We start from the raw sequence: 25,000 nt of genomic DNA, 5'->3' as shown, positions 1-25,000 counted from the left end.
ATAGCATTATTATTATTTCATTTTTACTTTTTATATTAAACTACATGACTTCACGGCCTTACCCTGTATCTCAGCAAGCTCAAAACGCTTTTAGCTTTAAGTTCACATTTTGGTTTGTAGTTCACCCTGAAAAATCACGAATTTGATGGAACACATTACATTTTATGACAAATTCCTTCATGTCACCAGGGTCATATCAATGCCATAAATTGTATACATTTTGACAAGAGACGTCTTGTGACCTGCGGTCTTGATCGTGTCATCCGTCTATGGGATGTCAGAAGTGGAAGATTTCTACACGAGTTCACCGGACACAAGGTATAAAATAGTCCTTCAGAGCCAGAGCTATTAGGCCCATTGAGCCAAAGTTTATCCTGACTTTTTTATAGCAAGAAGTGGACAATAGCAACTGCTTGCTACCCTTTGGATACAATGCTAGTCTATTGAAAAAGTACTTTCCACCAGATCGAACAGACCCAGATACTCAATCACTGCTGGGTGAACAGTGGGGTCAGGAAAAAATCTTGACTTCACCCAGGATTGATTTGATCCCTTTGCACGTGAAGCGAGTGCTCTACCAACTGAGCTATTGGTATCCCCCCCCCCCCCCCCCCCCCGCCACATAAGGCATAAACATTTGATCAATTTAGTTCCAATTCTTTAAATCTGTAATAAGTTAAAGTTTTACTTTGGGGGGCAGTGTGGCGCACCGGTACAGTCTTTGCTTCGTACCCAAAAGGTACCGAGTTTAATCATCTGCCGCTGGGCTGTGTGGCCTTGAGCAAGTCACCTCGCCTTTGCTCAATTTGCAGTGCTGCACTGCGCTTACGCCTAAGTTATTCCAGTCTTATACTTGGAATAGACCCTAGAGACAAATATCCCCTATTGGATGAATAAAAGGAATTTTATTTTTATTACTTTTACTTATTGGATAGCAGCACAAAAATTCTTGTAATCAAACGTATGTGTGCCTGCAAGGTAAAAGCACAGATTTGAAGAAAAATCAACTTTCCGTGGTATTGATTGTTTCTGAATTTAACTTTTCTGCTCTGGTAGCACTTTTTACAGGATGACACTGTCTCAATTAATTTTTTTTTTTTATGAATGTCTCAAGATGGCAACACCCACAACCCACGAACTAAGAAAAATGGTGATAAAGATGGATAAAGATCTGCATTTTATCAATGCTATTCCTAGGCACTTATACATACATGCCTGCACTTATACATACATGCCTGGTATGATAGTAAAAAAATAAGTACTAAATTAATTTAGAGAAAGAAGTCCTTCACAACCATTAGACCCATGGAGCTGAAGTTTATCCCAGTTTCTATGGCGTGAAATGGACAATAGCAATTGCTTGCTGTCCTTTGGATAGGATGCTAGTCTATTGCAATGGACTTTCTATCAGATCTAATAGACCCAGCTGCCCATTCACGGGTGGGTAGACAGCGGGGTCAGAAAAATCTCAACTGCACAAGGGATTGATCTTGATCCATTTGCTTATGAAGCAAATGCTCAATCAACTGACCCCCAAAATAATTTAGAAAGGCTTTTGAATATGTTTTTTATTTTTTTTTTGATCAAAACTTAAAACAAATTCAGTTTGAATTTTTATCAAATTTGATTGTTGAAATATAATTTATTGCACATTTCGGCTTTTGTGGTCTACTGGTATGACACTCACCTTTAGATCAGTATGTAGATCTGAGGGTTCGAGTTCCACTCTGCGCAGTGCTTAGTTGAATCCTTGGAGAAGGCTTTTTACTTACATTCTTTCACCGTACTCAGGTGTAAAATGACTACCTGGCTGTTAACCGAGTTGTCTCTGTGCGGAAAAAAATCTAATATTACCGAACAGGTGTCATGTTGCGTCCTACGTGTTAAGTGTTGCTATTGATTAGGGACTCCTTATAAAGTGCTTTGAGCACGTTTAGTAAATAATGCGCTATATAATGCTTATTTGTTTTCTTTGTTTGTTTTTTTTGTTGTTGTTTTTTTTGTTTTTTAATTCACACTCAAAATCTGTCTTATTTACTGTTCCAGGGTGGTATTCGCTGTGTTCAATTTGACAACGACATAATGGCTACAGGGTCTTGGGATTGCCTCATTATCGTAAGTAGAGAAAACTTTTCATCATTTCTGAACGATTATTGGTAAAGATAAGAAGAAAAAAAAAGTCGAGTGGGGTTATGTACATAATAAGTGTGTTACCGAAGGGCAAGAAATGAAGTGAGTAGGAAAGTGCCAGAAGACAATAGAGAATAAAAATGTTTTGAACCCGTGACCTTAGTGGTAAAATGGGAGTGGTAGATAGCTCATACGGTAGAGTCACGCTCACCCTGGCCAAGCGGAGTTGTCGTACTAGTAAGGTCACGGGTTCGAACCCCCATCTCTGCCACAAATATTTTTATTCTCTAATGTTTTCTGGCAATTTCCTACTCTCTTCATTTCTTGTTGTTATCAACATATTGCCTGCTCAACAAACGTTTCTGAATTAATACTTACTAAAGAACACAATGTTGGAACTAGAATTGTCCACAATCACTGCTGCCCATTACTAAAGGACACACCGTTGGGACTAGAATTGTCCACGATCACTGCTGCCCATTACTAAAGGACACACCGTTGGGACTAGAATTAGAATTGTCCACAATCACTGCTGCCCATTACTAAAGGATGCACCGTTGGGACTAGAATTAGAATTGTCCACAATCACTGCTGCCCATTACTAAAGGACACACCGTTGGGACTAGAATTGTCCACGATCACTGCTGCCCATTACTAAAGGACACACCGTTGGGACTAGAATTAGAATTGTCCACAATCACTGCTGCCCATTACTAAAGGACACACCGTTGGGACTAGAATTAGAATTGTCCACAATCACTGCTGCCCATTACTAAAGGACACACCGTTGGGACTAGAATTAGAATTGTCCACAATCACTGCTGCCCATTACTAAAGGACACACCGTTGGGACTAGAATTGTCCACGATCACTGCTGCCTATTACTAAAGGACACACCGTTGGGACTAGAATTAGAATTGTCCACAATCACTGCTGCCCATTACTAAAGGACACACTGTTGGGACTAGAATTAGAATTATCCACGATCACTGCTGCCCATTACTAAAGGACACACCGTTGGGACTAGAATTAGAATTGTCCACAATCACTGCTGCCCATTACTAAAGGGCACACCGTTAGGACTAGAATTGTCCACAATCACTGCTGACCATTACTAAAGGGCACACCGTTGGGACTAGAATTGTCCACAATCACTGCTGCCCATTACTAAAGGGCACACCGTTGGGACTAGAATTAGAATTGTCCACAATCACTGCTGCCCATTACTAAAGGACACACCGTTGGGACTAGAATTAGAATTGTCCACAATCACTGCTTCTGCCCATTACTAAAGGGCACACCGTTGGGACTAGAATTGTCCACAATCACTGCTGCCCATTACTAAAGGACACACCGTTGGGACTAGAATTGTCCACAATCACTGCTGCCCATTACTAAATGTCACACCGTTGGGACTAGAATTGTCCACAATCACTGCTGCCCATTACTAAAGGACACACCGTTGGGACTAGAATTGTCTACAATCACTGCTGCCCATTACTAAAGGACACACCGTTGGGACTAGAATCGTCCACAATCACTGCTGCCCATTACTAAAGGACACACCGTTGGGACTAGAATTGTCCACAATCACTGCTGCCCATCCACCATGTGCAAGATTGCTTGACTTTGTGTCCAGGTGAGATGAGACACTGTGCAGTTGAGACACAGAGCCTTACATTTTTGAGCACGATATGCACTGTTTTTAATTTGACAATGAGATTTTAGGATTGCCTCATTATCGTTAAGTGGATATGTAAAACTATCTAGTCATTTCTGTATCACAGTTGGTATACATAGTACTTGTTATCTTTTTTTTTTTGAGTATTATAAAAATATAGCACACCAGGGCGAATGCTGCCATACACACTGATGAAATGAATAATGAAAATGTTGATGATGATGATGATGATGATGATGATGATGATGATGATGATGATGATGATGATGATGATGATGATGATGAAGGTGAACATTTTGGATTTGCATCTTTTTTTTTCATTTTCTGATAAAATATGCTCCCCAGAGCATTTTAATATTTATTCGAAGTAAATCGGGTAATTTTTCATGAAGTTATGGTCAGAAGTATAGGAAAGGTATTCAGCAACTTTTCTCAAATTTCATACTTTTTTCAACTTGACTAGCTGTTAAAAAATATTTAGAAGTGAAATTAACCTTTGATATTTCCCGAAGATGTACTAAAAAGGGTTGATTTAATCATTTATGACAAGAACTCATTTTTGATCAAAACTGACCTAACTAAACTTGGCAATATCTCAGTTCAAATCTTTTCACCATCCGATTGATTAAATTTGTCTTAGGACTCTAGTTCCAAGGGTAGACTGAAATAACTCTGGTGTCAACAGCAGTGCAGTGAGCAAAGTGATCAAAGGTGAGGTGTCTTGTCCAAGGTCGTACATCATGGTGGGGATTCAAACTCAGTACCTTCTGGGAATGAAACTGCTTCTCATTGTCTTTTCATTGTCTAAAGAGGTTTGGTGACTTTGCCTCAAGGGTGACTTTGCCTCTATAGGTTTGGACAAATTAGACTATATTTAGTTTTGTGACAATTATAAAATAAAGAAAAAGAATTATCCTCTCGATACCTTTGTTAGACAACAAGGGAAATAACTGCATAAATCTGAGAATACTCAAAAACTGGTTGAGGCAAAGTCACCACTTGGCGCAAAGTAACCCCATTTCACGTATTGCCTTACTATGCAGCAAAGACCGTACTACTGTGCTTCGTTGTCTCATCAGTAGTTCAAAATTCAATATCAAGTAGATGATATGGTCTGTGCCATAAACATTTTAATATCTAAATAGGGATAACATTTTCAAATATTCCTTGAGTTGACTTTCTTCTTTCAGATTTGGGATATGAAGAAGTTTTCTCAAATGGCAACACTTCAAGGTCATGCTGATTCTGTGACGTGTCTGAAGTTTGACGGGGATTTACTGTGAGTCATGAGTTTTAAAAACGTTTTTAAATGAGCATTTATATAGGGCAATATCTACTAAACATGCTCGAAGCGCTTTACAAGTGGTCCCTGGCCAACAGCAACATTTAACATGTAGGACGGGAAATGACGCTTGTAATACAATTTTTTTTCAGATAGAGACAACGCTGTTAACGGCCAGGTACTCATTTTACACCTGAATACGGCGAGAGAATGTGAGTAAAGAGCCTTCTCCAAGGACTCAACTATGCACCGAGCAAGGCTCGAACCCAGGACATTCTGATCCGAAAGTGAGTGTCATACCACTAGACCACATAGCCGCACAATGTGGCCTGTTGTTTCAAAAATGTATTATGGCAGAGTTGACATAAACATATTTTCAGGTCTGTTAACCGGATGTTATTATGGGCTCATTTTAACATAGTTGTAATGGAGAAGAATATTTTTGCGTTGGTTTTTGATTATTTCCATTATAACAATGAGACCTTAACAATTTGGGTTATCAGACATGTAAATACGTGAACATCGGTCGGTGTGGTTGAGGAAACAGTTGAATTTTTAGCTGAATATAAAAAAAACTTGGGGGTCCCAAAAGCTCAGTTGTTAGAGCTCTCCCTACACTAGCAAAGGGACTCAGATCGATTCTGTATGACGTTGAGATTTTTTTTTCTGACTCCCTCTGTCAACCCAGCAATGATTGGGCAGCTGGGTCTGTTAGCTATTGTGGAAAGTACTTTTCAATAGACTAGCATCCTGTCCAGAGGGTAGAAATCAATCGCTTTTGTCTGTTTTACACTACAGAAACTGGGGAAAAAACTCACTCCATGGGTCTAACTAATGGCTCTGGAGGACTGTATGAGACTTGAGTTACGTCTGTTTCTGTTATTAAGGAGAAAGATTAGGTTTAGTTGCTTAAAATGGGACGGACTAATGTTTCTTATTTCTGAACATTTTGACTCGAGCTTCAATTTTTAAAATCTAATACATTCCGACATAATACCAATTTGAGAAGATGGGCCACAAATGGATATTATGTTAACTCTCTCGAGTTCACCCTCATTGAAAATCGAACAAATTTGGTCAATTTTCCATGCAATGAACTCGAGAGAGTTAATTCAATAATATATGACCGATTGTCTCAAAACGGTTTTATGTCAGTGCATAGCTCAGTTGGTAGAGTACTGGCTTCACACTCAAAAAGATAGCGATTGATCCCGGGTGAAGGCAAGATTTTTTTTTTTTCAGAACCCTTCCTGTCCACCCAGCAGTGATTGGGTTGCTGGGTCTGTTAGATCTGGTAGAAAATACTTTGCAGTAGACTTGCATCCTAACCAAAAGATAGCAAGCTATTACTACTATTGACCATTCAATGATACCATACGTGCGGCTATGTGGTCTAGTGGTATGACACTCGCTTTTGGATCAGAAATTCCTGGGTTCAAGCCTTGCTCGAGGCATAGTTGACTCTTTACTCACATTATCTCACCACACTCAGGTGTAAAATGAGTACCTGGCTGTTAACAGCGTTGTCTCTGTCAAAAAAGATTTGTATTATCGCCTAGCAGGCAACGTGTCTCATTCTACACATTCCGTCTTGCTGTTGGCTTGCGCTTTGAGCACGTTTAGTGGATATTGCGCTATATATATAAACTCAAGTTTATACCATTATTGGAATATACCGTAGTCATCGTAAAGTTATAGCCTGACACTGACCAAAAAATGACGTCAAAATCCCAGTTTTTGCCACAAAAGAAAACAAATCGTGAGTTGTATTCAATAGTTCAACCAATGAAATTACTTGTTTCCATGAGCTCTACTAATGACAACTCACTAGACGCTACACAAATCTAAAAATTGACGTAAAACTGCAAGTCCTAGAGGATTCTAGTGTTAGGCTATATGTTAACGATGACTATGAATATACTCTCAATTCCCCAATTGTCCTGATGGCTATGAATAACTACTTAGTATTTATTCTGAGAAACCTTTAAATTTCACCACTTAATGCTTATGTTTAGATTTATATATTTCACCAAGCTTTAGGACCCTCTGTTAAATTAATTAATCTTTAGTCACTTTTTGTATCAGTGTCTGTTAGATCTGGCCATTTTGAACCACCTATTAAATATCATTCAAGTTTTTGGGTAGGCATGAGGCATGAGTGGGGTTTATGAGACGTCAATCTATATTCTGGTTTTCATCCAAAATTTTTTTTTCAAAATTGAGCTTGTATATAGCGCAATATCCACTAAAATACTAAAATGTGTCCAAAGCACTTTACAAGGGGTCCCTGGTCAACAGCAACATTTAACATGTAGGACGGGACATGTCGCATGTTAGGCTATATTACAATTTTTCGGACAAAGACACTGCCGTTAACGGCCAGGTACTCATTTTACACCTGAGTGCGGTGAGAGAATGTGAGTAAAGAGCCTTTTCTAAGCACTCAACTATGCACCGAGTGCGAGACTCGAACCCAGGACCTTCCGATCAGAAAACGAGTATCATACCACTAGACCACATACCCGCACTAATCATCTATCATTATGGTTTGTTGCTATACAACAATTGAATATTTATTGATAAATGTAAACATGCTGCGAGTGTCATACCACTAGACCACATAGTTGCAATGTGGTCAGTATAGATGTATAATTATAATCATAGTCTTATTATTTTCTTTTTTTTTTCCATTCTTCCAGAATCACTGGATCCGATGACCGTTCTGTTCGTCTGTGGCGGCGTCCAACGTTTTATTGCATGCTGACCATACAGTTTGACGCTTCAGTTAGAAGCCTGATCATTGTGGACCACCTTTTTATCGTATCAACTGCTGATTTGTAAGTTGACTTTTTCTCGCTTTAGTCAGATTAGATTATCATTGATTATATATAACCTATTGTGTCAATATGGTGTTATGCCGGAGTGGACCTGATGTCGTCAAATTGATTAAGATTTGAAACAATCAGATCTTTGACAATTTTAGTTCATTTTTTTTTTTTTTTTTTGGCTATTTAAGGAATTTTATTGGCCTTTTACTTAGCCTACTTGTAGGTCTGACAACCCAATATTGTTATGGTTTAGTGGTGGAATAATGGGACCACAACACTTTCGCTTTAATATCGAATGTTATACATAATATGGGGTTACTTGGGCCACCAGGGGTTATTTGGACCACCACAGGGGTTACTTGGACCACCAGGGGTTACGTGGACCACAAGGGGTTACTTGGACCACAAGGGGTTACTTGGACCATCAGGGGTTACTTGGGCCACCGGGGTTTATTTGGGCCGTCAGGGGTTACTTAGACCACCAGGGGTTATTTGGTCCACCAGGGGTTACTTGGGCCACCGGGGTTTATTTGGGCCATCAAGGGTTACTTGGGCCACCAGGGGTTACTTAGACCACCAGGGGTTATTTGGGTCACCAGGGGTTATTTGGGCCATCAGGGGGAAATTGGACCACCAAGGGTTACTTGGGCCATCATGGGTTACTTGGCTTACCAGGGGTTACTTGGGCTACCAGGGGTTACTTGGGCTACCAGGGGTTACTTGGGCCATCAGGGGTTAATTGGGCCATCAGGGGTTACATGGGCCACCAGGGGTTACTTGGGCTACCAGGGGTTACTTGGGCTTCCAGGGGTTACTTGGACCACCAGAGGTTACATGGGCCATCAGGGGTTACTTGGGCCACCAGGGGTTACTTAGACCACCAGGGGTTACTTTAGTGCATGGGCCAGTGGGCGAAACCCTCCCCCCCCCCCCCTGGGGGAGTTTTCGCCACATGGTTTTTCTGAAACAGCAATATATCTTGAGTATTAATCCGGGTGTTACCGTTTTTTCAAGTGTCATTTACGAGAGTTACGGCCCTTGAAAGGTCATTAGGTGCAATTTTTTGTGAAATCGTTTTTGTGCATAAAATGGTTGTTTATCACCTTAAAATTGTTTCACATACAATCAATAATGGAATTTTATTGTAATTTCTCATTTTTTTGCCTCATATCATAAAATTTTTTTCAAAGCCATATAGCGTTTTAAAATCTTTGATAGCCATTTTCTCTATAATTTGAATATAAAATCTATTACAGTGTACTTGTTTCCCTTCAGGATGAATAAACAAGAGGGATTTTGCACTAGCACAATTCAGGCATGCTTCAGGGACATATAACACAAATTAATCCGGGTGTTACAGTTTTTTCAAGTATCATTTACAGGAGTTATGGCCCTTGAAAGGTCATCGGGTGCAATTTTTCGTGAACTCATTTTTGTGCATAAAATGATTGTTTATCACCCTAAAATTGCTTCAAATGCAATAAATAGTGGAATTTTATTGTCATTTCTCATTTTTTGCCTCATATCATAAAATATTTTACAAAGCCATATAGCGTTTTTAAATCTTTGATAGCCATTTTCTCTATAATTTGAAAAAAAAAATCTATTACAGTGTACTTGTTTCCCTTCAGGATGAATAAACAAGAGGGATTTTGCACAAGCACAATTCAGGCATGCTTCAGGAACATATAACACAAATTAATCTGGGTGTTACAGTTTTTACAAGTATCATTTACAGGAGTTATGGCCCTTGAAAAGTTATCGGGTGCAATTTTTCGTGAACTCATTTTTGTGCATAAAATGATTGTTTATCACCCTAAAATTGCTTCAAATGCAATAAATAGTGGAATTTTATTGTCATTTCTCATTTTTTGCCTCATATCATAAAATATTTTACAAAGCTATATAGGGTTTTTTAAATTTTTGATAGCCATTTTCTCTATAATATGAAAAAAATATATATTACAGTGTATTTGCTTCCTTTCAGTGATAAATAAACAAGAGGAATTTTGTACTAGCACAATTCAGGCATGATTAATGGGCATATAACACATATACATTTGTAACATTTGACCTTGCTGTAGTAAAGAAAGCTTACGATATTGTCTGGCAAAACCCACAGCTTTACAAAACAGTCATTATTCACCTGGGTGTCTTTCACACCATAATGTCATATCTTGGTGCCCTGGGAAAGCTCCAAAGTGGATCTGGTTTTGAGGAAATTGTGACTGAAGCAGGGCTATGTGCACATGGTTCTATGGATAGGGTTATGAGTGGAAAGAACTACAACAGGGTTATACGAGTGCATGTGTCTGTTTTGGAGGCTCTAGAGAGGCTTCTGCTTGCAAAATTTGAGCAGGACACGGATTCAAAACTCAGTAAAGACCTCATGTCTTACATAAAGGAATTCACCGAAGGAATTTCAAGCCATACAGCTAATAAAATTCTCCAGTCAACTGTGTATGCTGAGTTATTTTCCCAGTATGAAGCCTTCAAAGAGAGTGTCCGCTTAGGAAAGTACGGAAAAACTGCACAATACTGATCCAATACATGGACATAGTTTGGCTTCTCCTCCAGTTTCTGCGAGCTACAAAGACAAACAACTTTCTTCTTCATATATCTTGTTTAAAAGAACTGTGCCCACTGCTTTTTACCATGAATCACCACAATTATGCCAAGTATCTCAGTGTATATTTTGTGTCACTAGCCAACCTGATTCATTCCCACCCAGGGGCAGAAGAAATGTTACAAGATAATGGATTTAGTGTCTCCAGATCAAGGACGCCTGCTGGAAGAATAGCAGTTGATATGACCATTGGACAAACAATAAACAAACATGCAAAGACAAAAGGAGGTATTGTTGGGTTCAGCAAGAGTCTTTCAAGCTATTACCGTTGGAGTGTAACAAGACGCAATCGAGCAGAATATGTATCAGCAACCCAAAGAATGATCAGCAACAACAACTGTATAGATATAGACACCCACAAAGAATTGAGCCTTGCAGAAAAAAGACAAAGTGAAAAGCGAGTGCAAAAGATCCTCCAGGCATTTTCAGCATTTATCAATCCCTTTGAAGTTGAAGATGGTCTGGTCAGTCTAGCTTCAGGAATGAAAGTGCAAGAGGATGTTGCTGATGACCTGCTAGCCGTGGAAAAAACAGGAAAAAGATTGTTTGAAAGTTTTGTTTGAAAACAGACTGAAGGAAAAGACTGTAGAATTTCACAAGCCATTAGAAAGGAACAAGACCAAGACATTTGCATCATTGAGGAAAGTGGTAACAGTGAAAAAAGACATGAACGTGGTCAAAATCAAGGCACAAAGAAATTTATTTGGCCAGCTTCTTGTTTTGTCCCAAGAGCACAGTGTTGATCTTCAAAAAGTTCTTCAATATCCTCTAACACCTACTCCATGGTCGCTGGCTTCATCAGATGGTTTACCTCTGAAGACCAACAAAGCAACTCTGTTGCACAAGCTCACGCCTGACAATTCATTAATGTTTGAGGATTATGCAAAAACAAAAACAAATACCGTTTACATTGTTGATGGCAATGCACTGTTACAAACTCTGTCAGCAATCCCAAATACATTTGGTGAAGTAGCCAAACTTACATTTTCCTCCTTACCACAAGCAGCTTGTGTACACTTTGTGACTGATACTTACATAGAAGATTCAATCAAAGGTTGTGAGAGATTGAGGAGAGGATCTTCTGAAGATAATGCATACTTGTTAAGAGGATCTGCAACAACAGTGCCCAGACGTTGGAAATCATTTCTCAGCTGCGTTGATAACAAAAGATCCCTTATCAGGTTTCTCCTCAAGGAATGGGAAAGTAACGAATATGCAAAGAAACTGAGAAACAGGGAAATCTTCTTTGTCTGTGAAGAGAGATGCACCTTACTTTACAGTGACACGGATGAATTTACCACAGCTGTACCTTGTCTAGATCTCTACTCATCACATGAAGAGGCAGACACACGAATTATACTGCACTGTCAATATGCTTCCCGCCAACCAAACTGTGAAACAATTGTTGTCAGATCACAAGACAAGGATGCCTTCTTACTTCTCCTTTCATTCTCAGCGACAATTGGAAAGACCCGGATTTTTTATACTGGCTGTGGCAACAACAGGCGACAAATCAATGTCTCTCAGATAGCAAAGACTTTGTCTAAACAGATGTGTGATGCATTACTTGATGTCCATGCATTCACAGGCTGTGACACAACAAGTTGCTTTGCTGGGCAAGGAAAGCTGAAAGCTCTAAAATTTCTTCAAAAGGAAGAAGATCTTAGAATTCTGTTCTCCAGATTTGGAACATCAGCAGCTGTTTCGAGTAATGACTGTCTCATGTTAGAGTCATTTGTGTGCAAGCTGTATGGCAAAACCTCATGCACAAGTGTCAACAAAGTGAGGTATGACATAGTTCGCCAGCATTTCAAAGGAAAGAAAGGTACCATCTCATGCAGTGGTGGAATTGATCTGTGTCAGATGCCTCTTTGTAGTCAAGTATTGTCACTGCACATATCAAGAGCCAACTTTCAAACTCTCATTTGGAGGAATGCAGTGTGCCAGAATCCTAGCATTCCAAAACCAGAGGATAACGGTTGGCAGAGAAATTCTGCAAATGAATTGGAAGTACAGTGGTTCAAAGATGCTTTCATTCCAGATGAGTTGCAGGAAATTGTGTATGTAGAAAGCTGCACCAGTACTGACGAAGATACATATGCCGAGAATGGTAGTGATAGCTTTGACAGTGATTTCCTTGACGACACTTCAGAGGACGAAGAGGATTTTGCTACTGATGATGATGATATGTAATAAATTGGTGAGCAGTGCAAACTGTTAAGGAGTAAAGCATGTTTGCAAAACACATAAGGATATTGTTTTTATGTACTTACTGCATCTTGAATCAAGAATCCCTTTTGAGTATCAATTATTCTTCATAATATAACAATGCGATTTCGTTCAAAAGTCTTCGGTAATGATGCTTCACTTGGGTTGTGAACAAATTAGTCTTTTTTCATGATATATCTATTGTTTTTACCACACCTTCAACTTACTTTTAAATGTGACAACTGGACATCAATACCATGTTTAAAAATATGAAAATTATGATGAATTTGGCATCCCACAAAGTGGAGAAAAATTTAAGGGTTGCGTACACTTTTAGTTTTTCCTGTGACGTAGAAATATGAAGGTTGTTGTTGAGGCTTGGGCCATAGCTTTCTTCAGTGCTACATGTTTAATGAACATGCTGTTTTTGGCCATATTAAAATAATTTTTGTGTAAAACACTGAAATAGCCCATAAGTTTAGATATGACACTTCATGAGATTACTGACAAATTGTTTCAACTTTCTGTGAATCTATATAATATTTACAAATTGAAAGCTGTGCACATAGTTTGATAGTATATTCAATTTCCTTCAGTTTGATACCCAATTTGCATATATTTGAATTAATATTGTAGTCTCCAGAGCCTTTGAAAGAAATGTTGTCTCTTTTTTGCAAGGGGACACAACTCACTTTTTTCAAAGGGCCATAACTCTCTTAAATGACACTTATTTTTACGGTAACAGTGGAATTTGTATGGCCAATAAGTTCTATTATTTGAAAAACATAGTGGCATAAACTCCCAAGGGGGGGGGGGGGTCCCAGTGGCCTAAGCACTACTTGGGCGACCAGGGGTTACTTGGACCATCAGGGGTTACTTGGGCCACCAGGGGTTATTGGGGCTACCAAGGGTTACTTAAGCTACCAGGGGTTACTTGGGCCACCAGGGATTACTTGGACCACCAGGGGTTACTTGGGCTACCAGGGTTTACTTGGACCATCAGGGGTTCCTTGGGCCACCAGGGGTTACTTGGGCTACCAGAGGTTACTTGGGCCACCAGGGGTTACTTGGGCTACCATGGGTTATTTGGACCATCAGGGGTTGGGCCACCAAGGGTTGGGCCACCAAGGGTTACTTGGACTACCATGGGTTATTTGGACCACCAGGGATTACTTGGGCCACTTTTCTTGAAAAAGAATAGTATACCCAAAAACTTTCTTTCTTTTTTTTCAAAATCTTATAATGAGTGAAAACAATATTAGATATTGTTAGGTTTTGAAAAATAAATTTCGATGCGCTAATCTCTTTCAAGAAAAGTGGCCCAAATAACCCCATGTTACAGTACAAATGTTGAAGTAAGGGTGAACAATAGATATTAAAATGAAAAACTGCACTGAATTTATGTATTTTTCTATTCAAAGTTACTTTTTGGCGTTATAATACATTGTTCGCATAAGACCGCGGTCTTCATAAGAAAAAAGCTAGAAGCGTTTCATTGCATTGTTGCAACTTGGGCACCATTGCAATCTTGATTTAAAGAGCAAACACACACACACACACACACAGACACACACACACACACACACACACACACACATATCCTTTCTTTAAAAAATATAGCCTTGTGGAGAACATTGTGCTTATTTGAGTCAATAAAAAAATTGAATAGGCGCACAACTCTACTGAAAGATTTGAAAATTAGAAATGTATTTTTTACAGATAGATAAACAGATAACTTGATTTCCTTTTATAATTTAAAGTCAGTTTGAAAGTTCGTTGAGTCAAACAGATATCATAAAATATGTACCAACGACGACACTTGACTCCCAAAATCAACTAATTTTGACACTGTAAAAAGTTGTCAATTTGCGTCATCTATTTATGACATCAAGTATTATTATTACTTCCGTTGTGTTGTTGATTTAGCGGTGATCAGTGTTGTTATGTATGTTCTAATTGCATGTATGTTTGTGTGTGTGTGTGTGTGTATTTGTGCGTGTGTGTGTTTGTGTTTGTGTGTGTGTGTGTGTTGTGTGTGGTGTATACATGTGTGTGTGGGTGTTGGCATTTTTCAGCAAATCGTGGCATTCAGTGATATTATTCACTTGATCACATGAAGGTATTTCAGTCGCCATTTTGATTCTTTTTTTACCATTAGGGTTAGCTCGAGATCGAGGATATTTCTTTTTCTATTAAGGTTAGTTATAAGTCTTAGTAAAGGTGCTAGGATGTTTGTTTTTCCATAAGTTAAGTAAAGGGGAGACATTTCGAAAGCTCCTACATCCCCAGTATTCTTTAAATTTGTATTTTCACCGTTGATATTTTGTCAGGCATTTATTTATTCAATTTGTCATTATATCTAGAAGTATTTTAAAAACTCTAGAACAAACCTTGATAGATTTGTGAAAGTTTAAAATTTCTTAATTTGACCATTGTTTTGATTTTCAGCCGCCATTTTGATTTGTTAAATATTGAAAGGTAGTGCAAAGCAGTCCGAGAGTTGTTTTTTTTTTCTATTCGGGGTTAGCTCGAGAGGTTAGTCATAAGTCTTATTAAAGGTGCTAGGAAGTTTGTTTTTCCATAAGTTAAGTAAAGGGGAGACATTCCGAAAGCTCCTACATCCCCAGTATTCTTTAAATTTGTATTTTCACCTTTGATCTTTTGTCAGGCGTTTATTTATTCAATTTGTCATGATTTTTTCTATTAGGGTTAGCTCGAGATCGGATGATTTTTTTTCCTATTAAGGTTAGTCATAAGTATTATTAAAGTGCTAGGGTGTTTGTTTTTCCTATTGGGGTTAATTAAAGGTACTAGGTTTAATTTTTTCTTGGGGTTAGTTGAGGGAATATATTATTAAATATATTATTGGGCCACACAGAAAAATCAACCGAAGATATACCAAATTAAAACAGACAACGTTGTTTACCAATCTGCCCTCATTAAATGATGGTGAGTACAGTATCGAATGAAAATAGTTCTTTCCCCGCGAAATTGCGGGCTTTTTACTAATATATATATATATATATATATATATATATATATATATATATATATATATATATATATATATATATATATATATATATTTTTTTTTAAAAACATGAGATAATATTATTTCGAGCATTCGCTCTCATCACTTGCTGAAGAGAGCGAATGCTCGAAACAATATTGTATAAGTTGATCATAATTATACTTGATTATATATATATATATATATATATATATATATATATATATATATATATATATATATATATATATATATACAGGCGAAATTGAGATAAATTGATATACATGAATCTTTTAAAGTGCTCGACAATTAAGGAGCGCGAATTTTTTCCTCCCCCGAGAATCTGACAATTCAGAAACAAATTTCTCAGCCAGAAATTAACAATGGTGAATGTAATATGTTTTATTTTCAATTGGATTCAGTAGTATGATGTCAAGTCGCCCGGTAACGGCGGCCATCTTGGTTCTAAACAAAGAAAATCATTACTTTTTATTCTTCTTGCTGGCTAGAACTTTTCATATGCCTTGTGATCAGAATGTGTAAAAGTCAAAACATTATCAAATTTATGTGGGTTTTTTCCCTTTGAATCCGCTTTTATGCTCGCCGGGGAAATATTTCATTCGAGCGTCCGCCATTGTTCCGATTGTTCAGAGCCAGTGTTACTAAGTTACCATGCGTCATTAGGAAGGAAGGACGTTACGACTGTTGAAGAGTATTGTGCACGAAAAAACTGGTTCGTTGCACATCTTGGAATATATAAATCTGTGGGGTGAGGGCATTGACGACCGTCTGTTCGGATTTTACGTGTAGTGCACAATCAATCATTTCATCGTTTTTGTTCTTGGCTAAAGAAGGGGTTTGATCCCAAAACACATCTTTTTTTTTTTTTTTGTATTCTTCTGGACGGTTTCTCTCTTCTATTCGAACACAGACGCTGCAATATACTCGTATTTCTCTCTCTCTCTCTCTCCCCCCACCCTCTCTCTCTCTCTCTCTCTCTCTCTCTCTGTCTCCCTGGATGTATATATATATATATATATATATATATATATATATATATATATATATATATATATAGGATTAATATTATTATTATGATTATTATTATTATTATTATTATTATTATTATTATTATTATTATATTTTTAGGTATCATCATCATCATCATCAAAAAGATTTTTCATCTTTAAATAAATCGACAGGAGCTTGTTCTGCAATATCTAATACGCTATCAATTGTGAATACCCGTCCCAGGGCGGTACCATGTCGGGGTGATACGGATTATGGTAAAGGTTTTTGGGAGCTAAAATCACAAAACATGTGAACTTTAAGGCTATTCAATTTAAAAAAAAAAAAAGAAAAAAAAAAAGAAATGCTATTCATTCTCACCAAGAAATCATAAAAAGCCGACGTGTACTCATTTGCAAGTCTGATAACCCAATTTGTCATGGACTTCATCGTTGCCAAAAAAAATAAATAAAAAAAATATTTAGATAAATAAAAATAAAAAGTAATCCAGAGAGCCATTTGATCCACGGAGCAGGATTTTATCCCGATTTCTGTAGCGTGAAACGAACAGTAGAAATTTCTTGCTACCCTTTTGATAGGACGCAAAAGTACTTTCCACTAGATCTAACAGACCAACTACCCATTTACTGCTGGGTGGACAGGGGAAGGGGGGGGGGAGGTCGGAAAAAAATCTCGACTGCACCGGGGATTAATCTTGGTCCCTTTGCGTGTGAAGCGAGTGCTCTACCAATTGAGCTACCGGGACCCCGTCATTGTTGTAAACAAATGCAAAATTGTTGTCTATCACAACAATGTGTTAAATCAAACCCATTATCAGACCTGATAATATTTATGCGTGTGTTGATGAAAAACTTGACCAAAGTCTTATGTCTTTTTTTTTACCATAAAATGAATTCTATTTTTAAAATCCAAAATCACCCTGACATAATACCGCTCCAAGGCTGTTTGGCACAATAATAAGGAGATAATGTAGTACAGTACTTCAAATGTTTACACCATGGATCAAAAGACAACATAGAATCAAATATAAGGTGGAAACGGCGACGACACCGTCGCAAACAGTGTTCATTATGCTTTTGAATTCTGCAGTGGTGCACCCACCCACACTCAGCACCGTTTTGGATTTAGTCTTGGCGACATATTCGCAAGTCGAGGATTCCTTGCTTTTCGAGTTTATCGCGATCTGACTGAACACTTTCCTGCACGGCAAGGAAAGTTTGCGGGATAAATTCCACCACACCGGGTGATACTCCGTCTCGCAGGCGAGAGATCTCATTCTCTTGAACTCCTCAGATGTACAGTGAGATGAAACCGCCTGGCCTTCCATGAAATCCTGCTTGGCTAAATCGCAGTCGCTCACCCTCGATGTCGGCTTGAATTCAAATGATTCGTCCGCAAACTCTCTGCATTTGTCCCTCTCGATGATTTCAGTGTAAAAATGGTGCCATCTCTCTAACGTTATATTCTTGTAATGTTTACTGATGGTTTGTTTCTTATCTTTTCCTTCGCCGCCAACCCCAACAACGATAAATAGGAGGACGGCTATGGCGACTAAGAATGGGACTTCGTGAAATTTACTCATCTTGTGCTTGATGACGTTTTGTTTTGAATTCTGATTTTAAAAAATAACAAGAAGACGACGATTTGGGTGATTTTAGCGCCTTTAAGTCGAATGGAACTGGTGACTCCCACTCACTTTATAGGTGTAGGTAGAGTAGCCGACATGATGCTGGAGAGATGAGAGAAAGAGGTAGAGATCTAAGTTGATTTTTTTTCACAATACACATACTGACATATGTTAAGACACTAGCACCTCCTCCTTTTCTCCTCCTTCTCCTCTTCCTCTTCCTCCTCCTCCTCCTCCTAATCCCCCTTCTCCTTTTCCTCCTCTTCCTAATCCTCCTCCTCCTTCCTCCTATCCTTCTCCTCTCAATCTCTCCTCCTCTCCTAATCTCCTCCTCCTCCTCCCTCTTCCTCCTCTCCTCCTCCTCCTCCTCTCTTCTCCTCCTTCCTCCTTCTTCCTCTCTTCTTCTTCTTCTTCTTCTTCTTCTTCTTCTCTTCTTCCTTCTTCTTCTTCTTCTTCTTCTTCTTCTTCTTCTTTCTTCTTCTTCTTCTTCTTCTTCTTTCTTCTTCTCTTCTTCTTCTTCTTCTTCTTTCTTCTTCTTCTTCTTCTTCTTCTTCTTCTCTTCTTCTTCTTCTTCTTCTTCTTCTTTCTTCTTCTTCTTCTTCTTCTTCTTCTTCTTTTCTTCTTCTTCTTCTTCTTCTTCTTCTCTTCTTCTTTCTTCTTCTTCTTCTTCTTCTTCTTCTTCTTCTTCTTCTTCTTCTTCTTCTTCTTCTTCTTCTTCTTCTTCTTCTTCTTCTTCTTCTTCCTCTCCTCCTTCTTCTTCTTCTTTTATTTTTCTTCTCTCAATAATAGTAATAATGACAATGACGACAACGATGATGATGATGATTATGATGACCACGATAGTAATAATTTTAATATTTAATATTTAACCTCGAGTAATTAGACCGTAAGCGCCTTGCAGAAGAACAAATAAAAACGATACAAAGTAAAATAACAACAACAACAACAACAACAACAACACACACACACACACACACACACACTCATACACTTTCAAGCACAAGTGAATATTATCAATTTGGTGGTCCCGGTAGCTCAGTTGGTAGAGCGCTCGCTTCGCACGGAAGGGGACCATGATCGATCCCGGGAGCAGCCGAGATTTTTTCTGACCCCCTGTCCACCCAGGAGTAAAAGGGTAGCTGGGTCTGTTAGATCTGACTGAAAGTACTTTGCGATAACTTAGCCTCCTATCCAAAGGGAAACAAGCAATTGCTGTTGTCCGTTTCACTCTATAGAGACCGGGTCAAGCTCAGGCTCCACGTGTCTTACGGGAGGTAAAATAAACCCACTCAGAAGGAAACAAACAAATTGACTATTAGTAAATATACTGAATTAAATTAATGTTTTATTGTTTCATGCCGCTAGTGGTCTTGTGGTTTGACACTCGCTTTCGGATCGGAAGGTCCTGGTTTCGAGCCTCGCTCGGCAGCATTGTTGAGGAATTGGAAAAGGCTCTTAACTCACATTATCTCACCATACTCATGTGTAAAATGAGTAGGCATACGCTGCCGTTAACAGCGTCGTCTCAATCGGAAAAAAAATTGTAATATCCCCTAACAGGCGTCATGTCTCGTTCTGCATGTAAAGTGCTGCTGTTGGGCAGGGACCTCGTGTAAAGCGCTTTGAGCGCGTTTAGTGGATATTGCTAAATATTTTTTTATTTATCCAAAGAAAGAAAATGGACTAGTAGGACTAATATTAAACTTACTAACTTATCCGAACCAGCGACCACATGAGCTCTAGCCCTTCGGTCTTGAGCCATGAATTAGAAGTAAGACGTCTTTTGTAGTTTTTCCAGGTGACTATACAATGTGTTACTGGTGCTTGGATTTGGTGGGCTGGGAGGAATGTGTATTCAGGTCTCCAAGAGGTTGACATTCAAGCAAGTGGTGTTTTACTGTTTCATTGGGGTGTTGACATAAGGGACAGGAAGGGGGACGCGTCTTTTGTAATTTTGCTTAAATTGCTGTTGAGCAGTATGTGTTGTGTTCTTAGTTGAAAGATGATGCTTTGCTGGTGTCTTCTGAGCTTATTTAGGCTATCAGTATTAACAGGAGTGGTCATATGGTTAAACATACATCTACCCGTGACTAATATTAAACAGATAAATACTTCTCCGTCTACAAATTGTGTCAGGGTTTGAACGCCCGGGACTCTCAGGCACTACCGATAACTAACCAAGATGGCCGCACATTGGGGAGGCCTTCCGTAAGCTCCCTAGAAGTAACATCTCTTTCAAGGAGGATCTTTTGTCAGGCGTTTATTTATTCAATTTGTCAGTCAATATACAGAAGCATTTTAACAACTCTAGAACAAAACTTGATAGATTAGTAGTGAAAGTTGAAAATCTCCTAATATGACCATCGTTTTGGTTCTCCGCCACCATTTTAAAAAAATATTGAAAGGTAGTGCAAAGCAGTCCAAGGTTTGGTTTGTTTTAAATTAGGGTTAGCTCGAGGTCGGATGCTTTTTTCCTTCTATTAGGTTAGTTATTAAAGGTGCTATAAGGGTTAGTTAAAGGTATTAGCTTTTATTTTTTCTTAGGGTAAGTTGAGGGAATATTTGGATTTTAAAAAAATGAAATCCGGAGATTTCAGAAAAAAAAGAATTAAACATGAAATGTTACTCACTTGTTGAGTTGTCTTGCATGATGTCTTCAACATCGATGCGTTTAATTACGGCTTCCGTTTTACTAACGTAATTAATTGTATGCGTTTTTAAAGGAAATTTGGTGCGACTAAAACATGTGCTTTAATATTTTTAAAACTGTAAAACGTGTGTATTGTTAATTATTGTTACTATTTCATTCACACTTTTCACTTTATAAAAGCTTACACCAGTGTCTGATCTGATATTTGTTGTGTTGTCACACATGTTCAGTAAAGTGCAATGATGAACGCTTCTTCTTCTTCTTTTTCTTCTTCTTCTTCTTCCGCGGTTAACCTGACTTGATGTTACAAGGAGTCAACACACGTTAACTGTAACTGGGATATCGTTTCAGCCAAAAACTGCTTTGTCCAAGAACTGTAAACTCCGCTTGACAAAGGGGGCAGCTATAAAGAAAATCTGGAGATGGATCCATGCTTAACCAGTTAACTGCCGTAATCTGGAGAGAAAAAAATCCAACGTATTTAAATATTTGGCCAGAAAACTCGTCCTTCAAATGTCGATCGATTTGAATGACCCTCAAACCTGAAATACATATAATTAAGATTAAAGAATGGATGGATGCAAATAGACTTAAATGAAATGAAGATACAACTGAATTTATGTTTGTAGGAAACAAAAACAAAATTAACAGCCAGCCGAGAAAGTTGAGATCCTCGTCTGGATCCTTTCGGCTTCTTCTTCTTCTACAAGTACCAAGTCTGTGCCAGACATCGATGAGCATGGTACGCCATTCATCTTTCTGATCAGATAACCTCAGAAAATTAATATTACTGTTCTCTTTCTCTGTCACCCAGTTGTTCAAACTATTCAAATATGTTTTTCTTGGTCTACCTTTACTCTTTACTCGTGGTCTACCTCTCGGCTACTTGTACCAAAAACAAATACAAAACTTGGCGAGAGAGCGTTCTCTTGTTTTGGTACACAAACCTGGAACGCTCTCCCACAATACAAGTATTGAGGGAATCGGCCGTTTAGCTGTTTAAAGCTTAAACTAAAGACTATGTCGTATTTTAAGGACCAATTTTTATATCATAAACGTTTTTGTTTAAAAATCGGTACTCTCTCTCTCTCTCTCTCTCTCTCTCTCTCTCTCTCTCTCTCTCTCTCTCTCTCTCTCTCTCTCTCTCTGTGTGTGTGTGTGTGTGTGTATTCGTGCGTTTGGTTGTAAAGCGCTAAGAGCCTATGTATGCATTAAGCAGTATATAAGTCTTTGATATTATTACTATATTATTATACTCCTTTGTTTTGTAAGGAAAAAAAACCCGATTCCACAATAGCTTGATAGCAAATGTATAACGAGGCGTCCATAATATTATCCTTTGTTTAAAAAGAAAGAAAAAATATACCACACACACACACACACACACACACACACACACACACACACACACACAAAACCCACAGCAGTTCAAGTTTGACTAAAAATAGATTGTGACGTGTAATGATATCCGGACCCACAATGATAGTTGTTAATGTCAAATCGTATAATTCAAGAAACAATCATTGTAAAAAATATATATATACATTTTGATAAGAAATAAAAAACAACTTTTATATAGCGCAATATCCACTAAACGTGCTCAAAGCGCTTTATAAAAGGTCTCCGACCAACAGCAACACGTAACATAAAGAACGAGACATGACACGATAATACATTTTTTTTTCAGAGACAACGGTGTTAACGGTCAGGTACTTATTTTACACCTGAGTACGGTGAAAGAATGTGAATAAAGAGACAATTTTTTTTCAGAGACAACGATGTTAACGGTCAGGTACTTATTTTACACCTGAGTACGGTGAGAGAATGTGAGTAAAGAGTCTTTTCCAAGGACTCAACTATGCGCAAAGCGAGGCTCGAACCCAGGACCTTCCGATCCGAAAGCGAGTGTCATACCACAAGACCACATAGCCGCACATAATAATAATAATAATAATAATATATAATATAATAATAATAATAATAATAATAATAATAATAATAATAATAATAATAATAATAAATAATAATAATAATAATAATAATAATAATAATAATAACAATAATAATAATAATGATGATATAATAATAACAATATATAATAATAATAATAATAATAATAATAATAATAATATAATAATATTAATAATAATAATAATAATAAATAATAATAAATATAATAATAATAATATAATAATATATAATTAATAACAGTATCAATCTTTATGAGGTTGTTAGAGGAGATAATCAAGTATTCTTTAAGTCTTGTGTTTTAAATTTCGAACTCCTTCCTAGGTTCCGTAGAGCATTGGGGAATTTTTCGAAATTATTAATACAGGATGAGTTCAAGATCTTTTGGCTTGAACGCCAGGTCTTATTCTTGCGAAAAAGAAGGAGTTTATTTTTCTTCTCTTTTCTCCAATATTCCTACAATCTTCGACGTCCCGCTGTATTCAATAAACATTTCACCTCTTGCATTAAAAAATAAAACGAAAGAAAGAAACAAAAAAAAAAAAGACCAAAAAAAAAAAATCCCAAGGAAAAAAATAAGAAACAACCCAAACACGACTATTTATGTAGCGAAATATCCACTAAACGTGCTCATAGCGCTTTACAAGGGGTCCCTAACTAGCCATCAGCAACCCTTAACATTTAGGACAAGACGATACGAGGCGATACTACAATGTTTTCCTCCTGTTAACGACCAGGTACTCATTTTATACCCCGAGTACGAGTACGGTGAGGGAATGTGAGTAAAGGACCCAACAATGCGCCGCCCCAAAGCGGAACTCGAACCCTAGACCTTCCTGTCCGAAGGCGGGTGTCATACCACAAGAGCGCATAGCCGCACGGAAAAAAAAACGACAAACATACAAACAAACAAACAAACAATCAAAAACTGATTTAAAAAATAGAATTGATTTTAACACAAGAATGAAGAAGGTTGGTTTTATTTTCCTTTTATTTCGCTGATATCATTACAGTAGGCTTGACATTAAAAAACAATATTCACGCCCTTCCGCCACGACATCATAAGATATCTTGGCCTAGGCATTCCATGAAGGAATATATATAATTCATCAAACAAGATGTCTGTCAACGAGAATCACCCATGTTTGTTTGTCTAATTGAGCAAATTGGGGGGGGGGGGGGGGTAATAATCTTGCCCAAAGGAAAAGTAACGAAAGTGCCTGAAGCGGGACTCGAACCCGGGACCTTCCGGGTCACAGTGCAATGCCTTAATTGATTCCTCCTTACCGATTATTTTCAGTATTTTCCCAAATAAACAGCAGGCTTACCCAACAGACAAATTGATTTTTTAAAAACTCAAACAACTTTTTGTTCTTTTTAAACAAAGATCATTATTCAAAGTGTGCGATGTACAAAATAAATCTGAATAAGAAAAATGTATACTGTGTCGTAACAAATGTGACGATTATGTTGTAGGTGGTAAGGAGATGGTTTACCATCGACCACTTCGCCCCCCCCCCCCCCCCCCCCCACCCCTTTCCCCTTGACATTTAATTTGCGCTAGAAAAAAGCAAAATCTCGAATAGCAGAGCTGCCAACTTGAAATGTCAAAAATTCGTAGTTTCCAAGGGAAAAAATGAGAAGGTCACAATTTATATAATATAACATTTCAAATCAATTAGCTGTCCCTCGACGTAATCAAAATATGCTCCTAAATACAGCCTCTAAACGTAGCCATCGTTAACATATAGATAGTATGCGCTTGGCTAAGAAGCTCATAACATTGCCATCCGGAAGTATAACGGACCAACACACAAAACTCTGTGTATCCATGAACGTTTATAGTCGGGTTAATACAGTTCAGTGAGCATTACTCATAAACGCGGATGGCAAAAAAAAAAAAACAATAACAAAGACCTAAGTGACGTCATCTTCGAACTATCTATATAATATAACATTTC

At 37.9% G+C, this 25,000-nt stretch overlaps 2 protein-coding genes across 3 annotated transcripts in view; one reads left to right on the top strand and one right to left on the bottom strand.

Moving 5' to 3' along the window:
- The window catches only part of LOC144960382 (uncharacterized), a 125,554-nt gene that overhangs the window by 33,147 nt on the left and 67,407 nt on the right, over nt 1-25,000 (top strand). The window contains exons 16-19 of the mRNA XM_078893494.1: nt 190-318; nt 2,047-2,115; nt 5,002-5,090; nt 7,793-7,930. Of these exons, the coding sequence (XP_078749620.1) occupies nt 190-318; nt 2,047-2,115; nt 5,002-5,090; nt 7,793-7,930 (425 nt within the window). The remainder of the gene's footprint in view (nt 1-189; nt 319-2,046; nt 2,116-5,001; nt 5,091-7,792; nt 7,931-25,000) is intronic.
- On the bottom strand, nt 16,846-21,101 carry LOC144962506 (uncharacterized). 2 transcript variants are annotated; one of them, XM_078895507.1, is made up of 2 exons: nt 21,052-21,101; nt 16,846-18,523 (listed from the first exon to the last, which is right to left on the bottom strand). In XM_078895507.1, the coding sequence occupies exon 2, from the start codon at nt 18,374-18,376 to the stop codon at nt 17,777-17,779; it is 600 nt and encodes a 199-aa protein (XP_078751633.1). In that variant the 5' UTR covers nt 18,377-18,523; nt 21,052-21,101; the 3' UTR covers nt 16,846-17,776. The 2 variants fall into 2 exon arrangements, with proteins under 2 accessions (XP_078751633.1, XP_078751634.1); XM_078895508.1 differs by lacking the exon at nt 21,052-21,101 and adding an exon at nt 20,130-20,421.

This window comes from Berghia stephanieae, chromosome 1 (assembly GCF_034508935.2).
Source record: "Berghia stephanieae isolate SIO BIC M18660-M18661 chromosome 1, UCSD_Bste_1.3, whole genome shotgun sequence".
In the NCBI taxonomy this organism is placed as follows: Eukaryota; Metazoa; Mollusca; class Gastropoda; order Nudibranchia; family Aeolidiidae; genus Berghia; species Berghia stephanieae.
The sequence above is the reverse complement of the archived record's forward strand: the minus strand, read 5'-3'. Positions and strand labels throughout refer to the sequence as shown.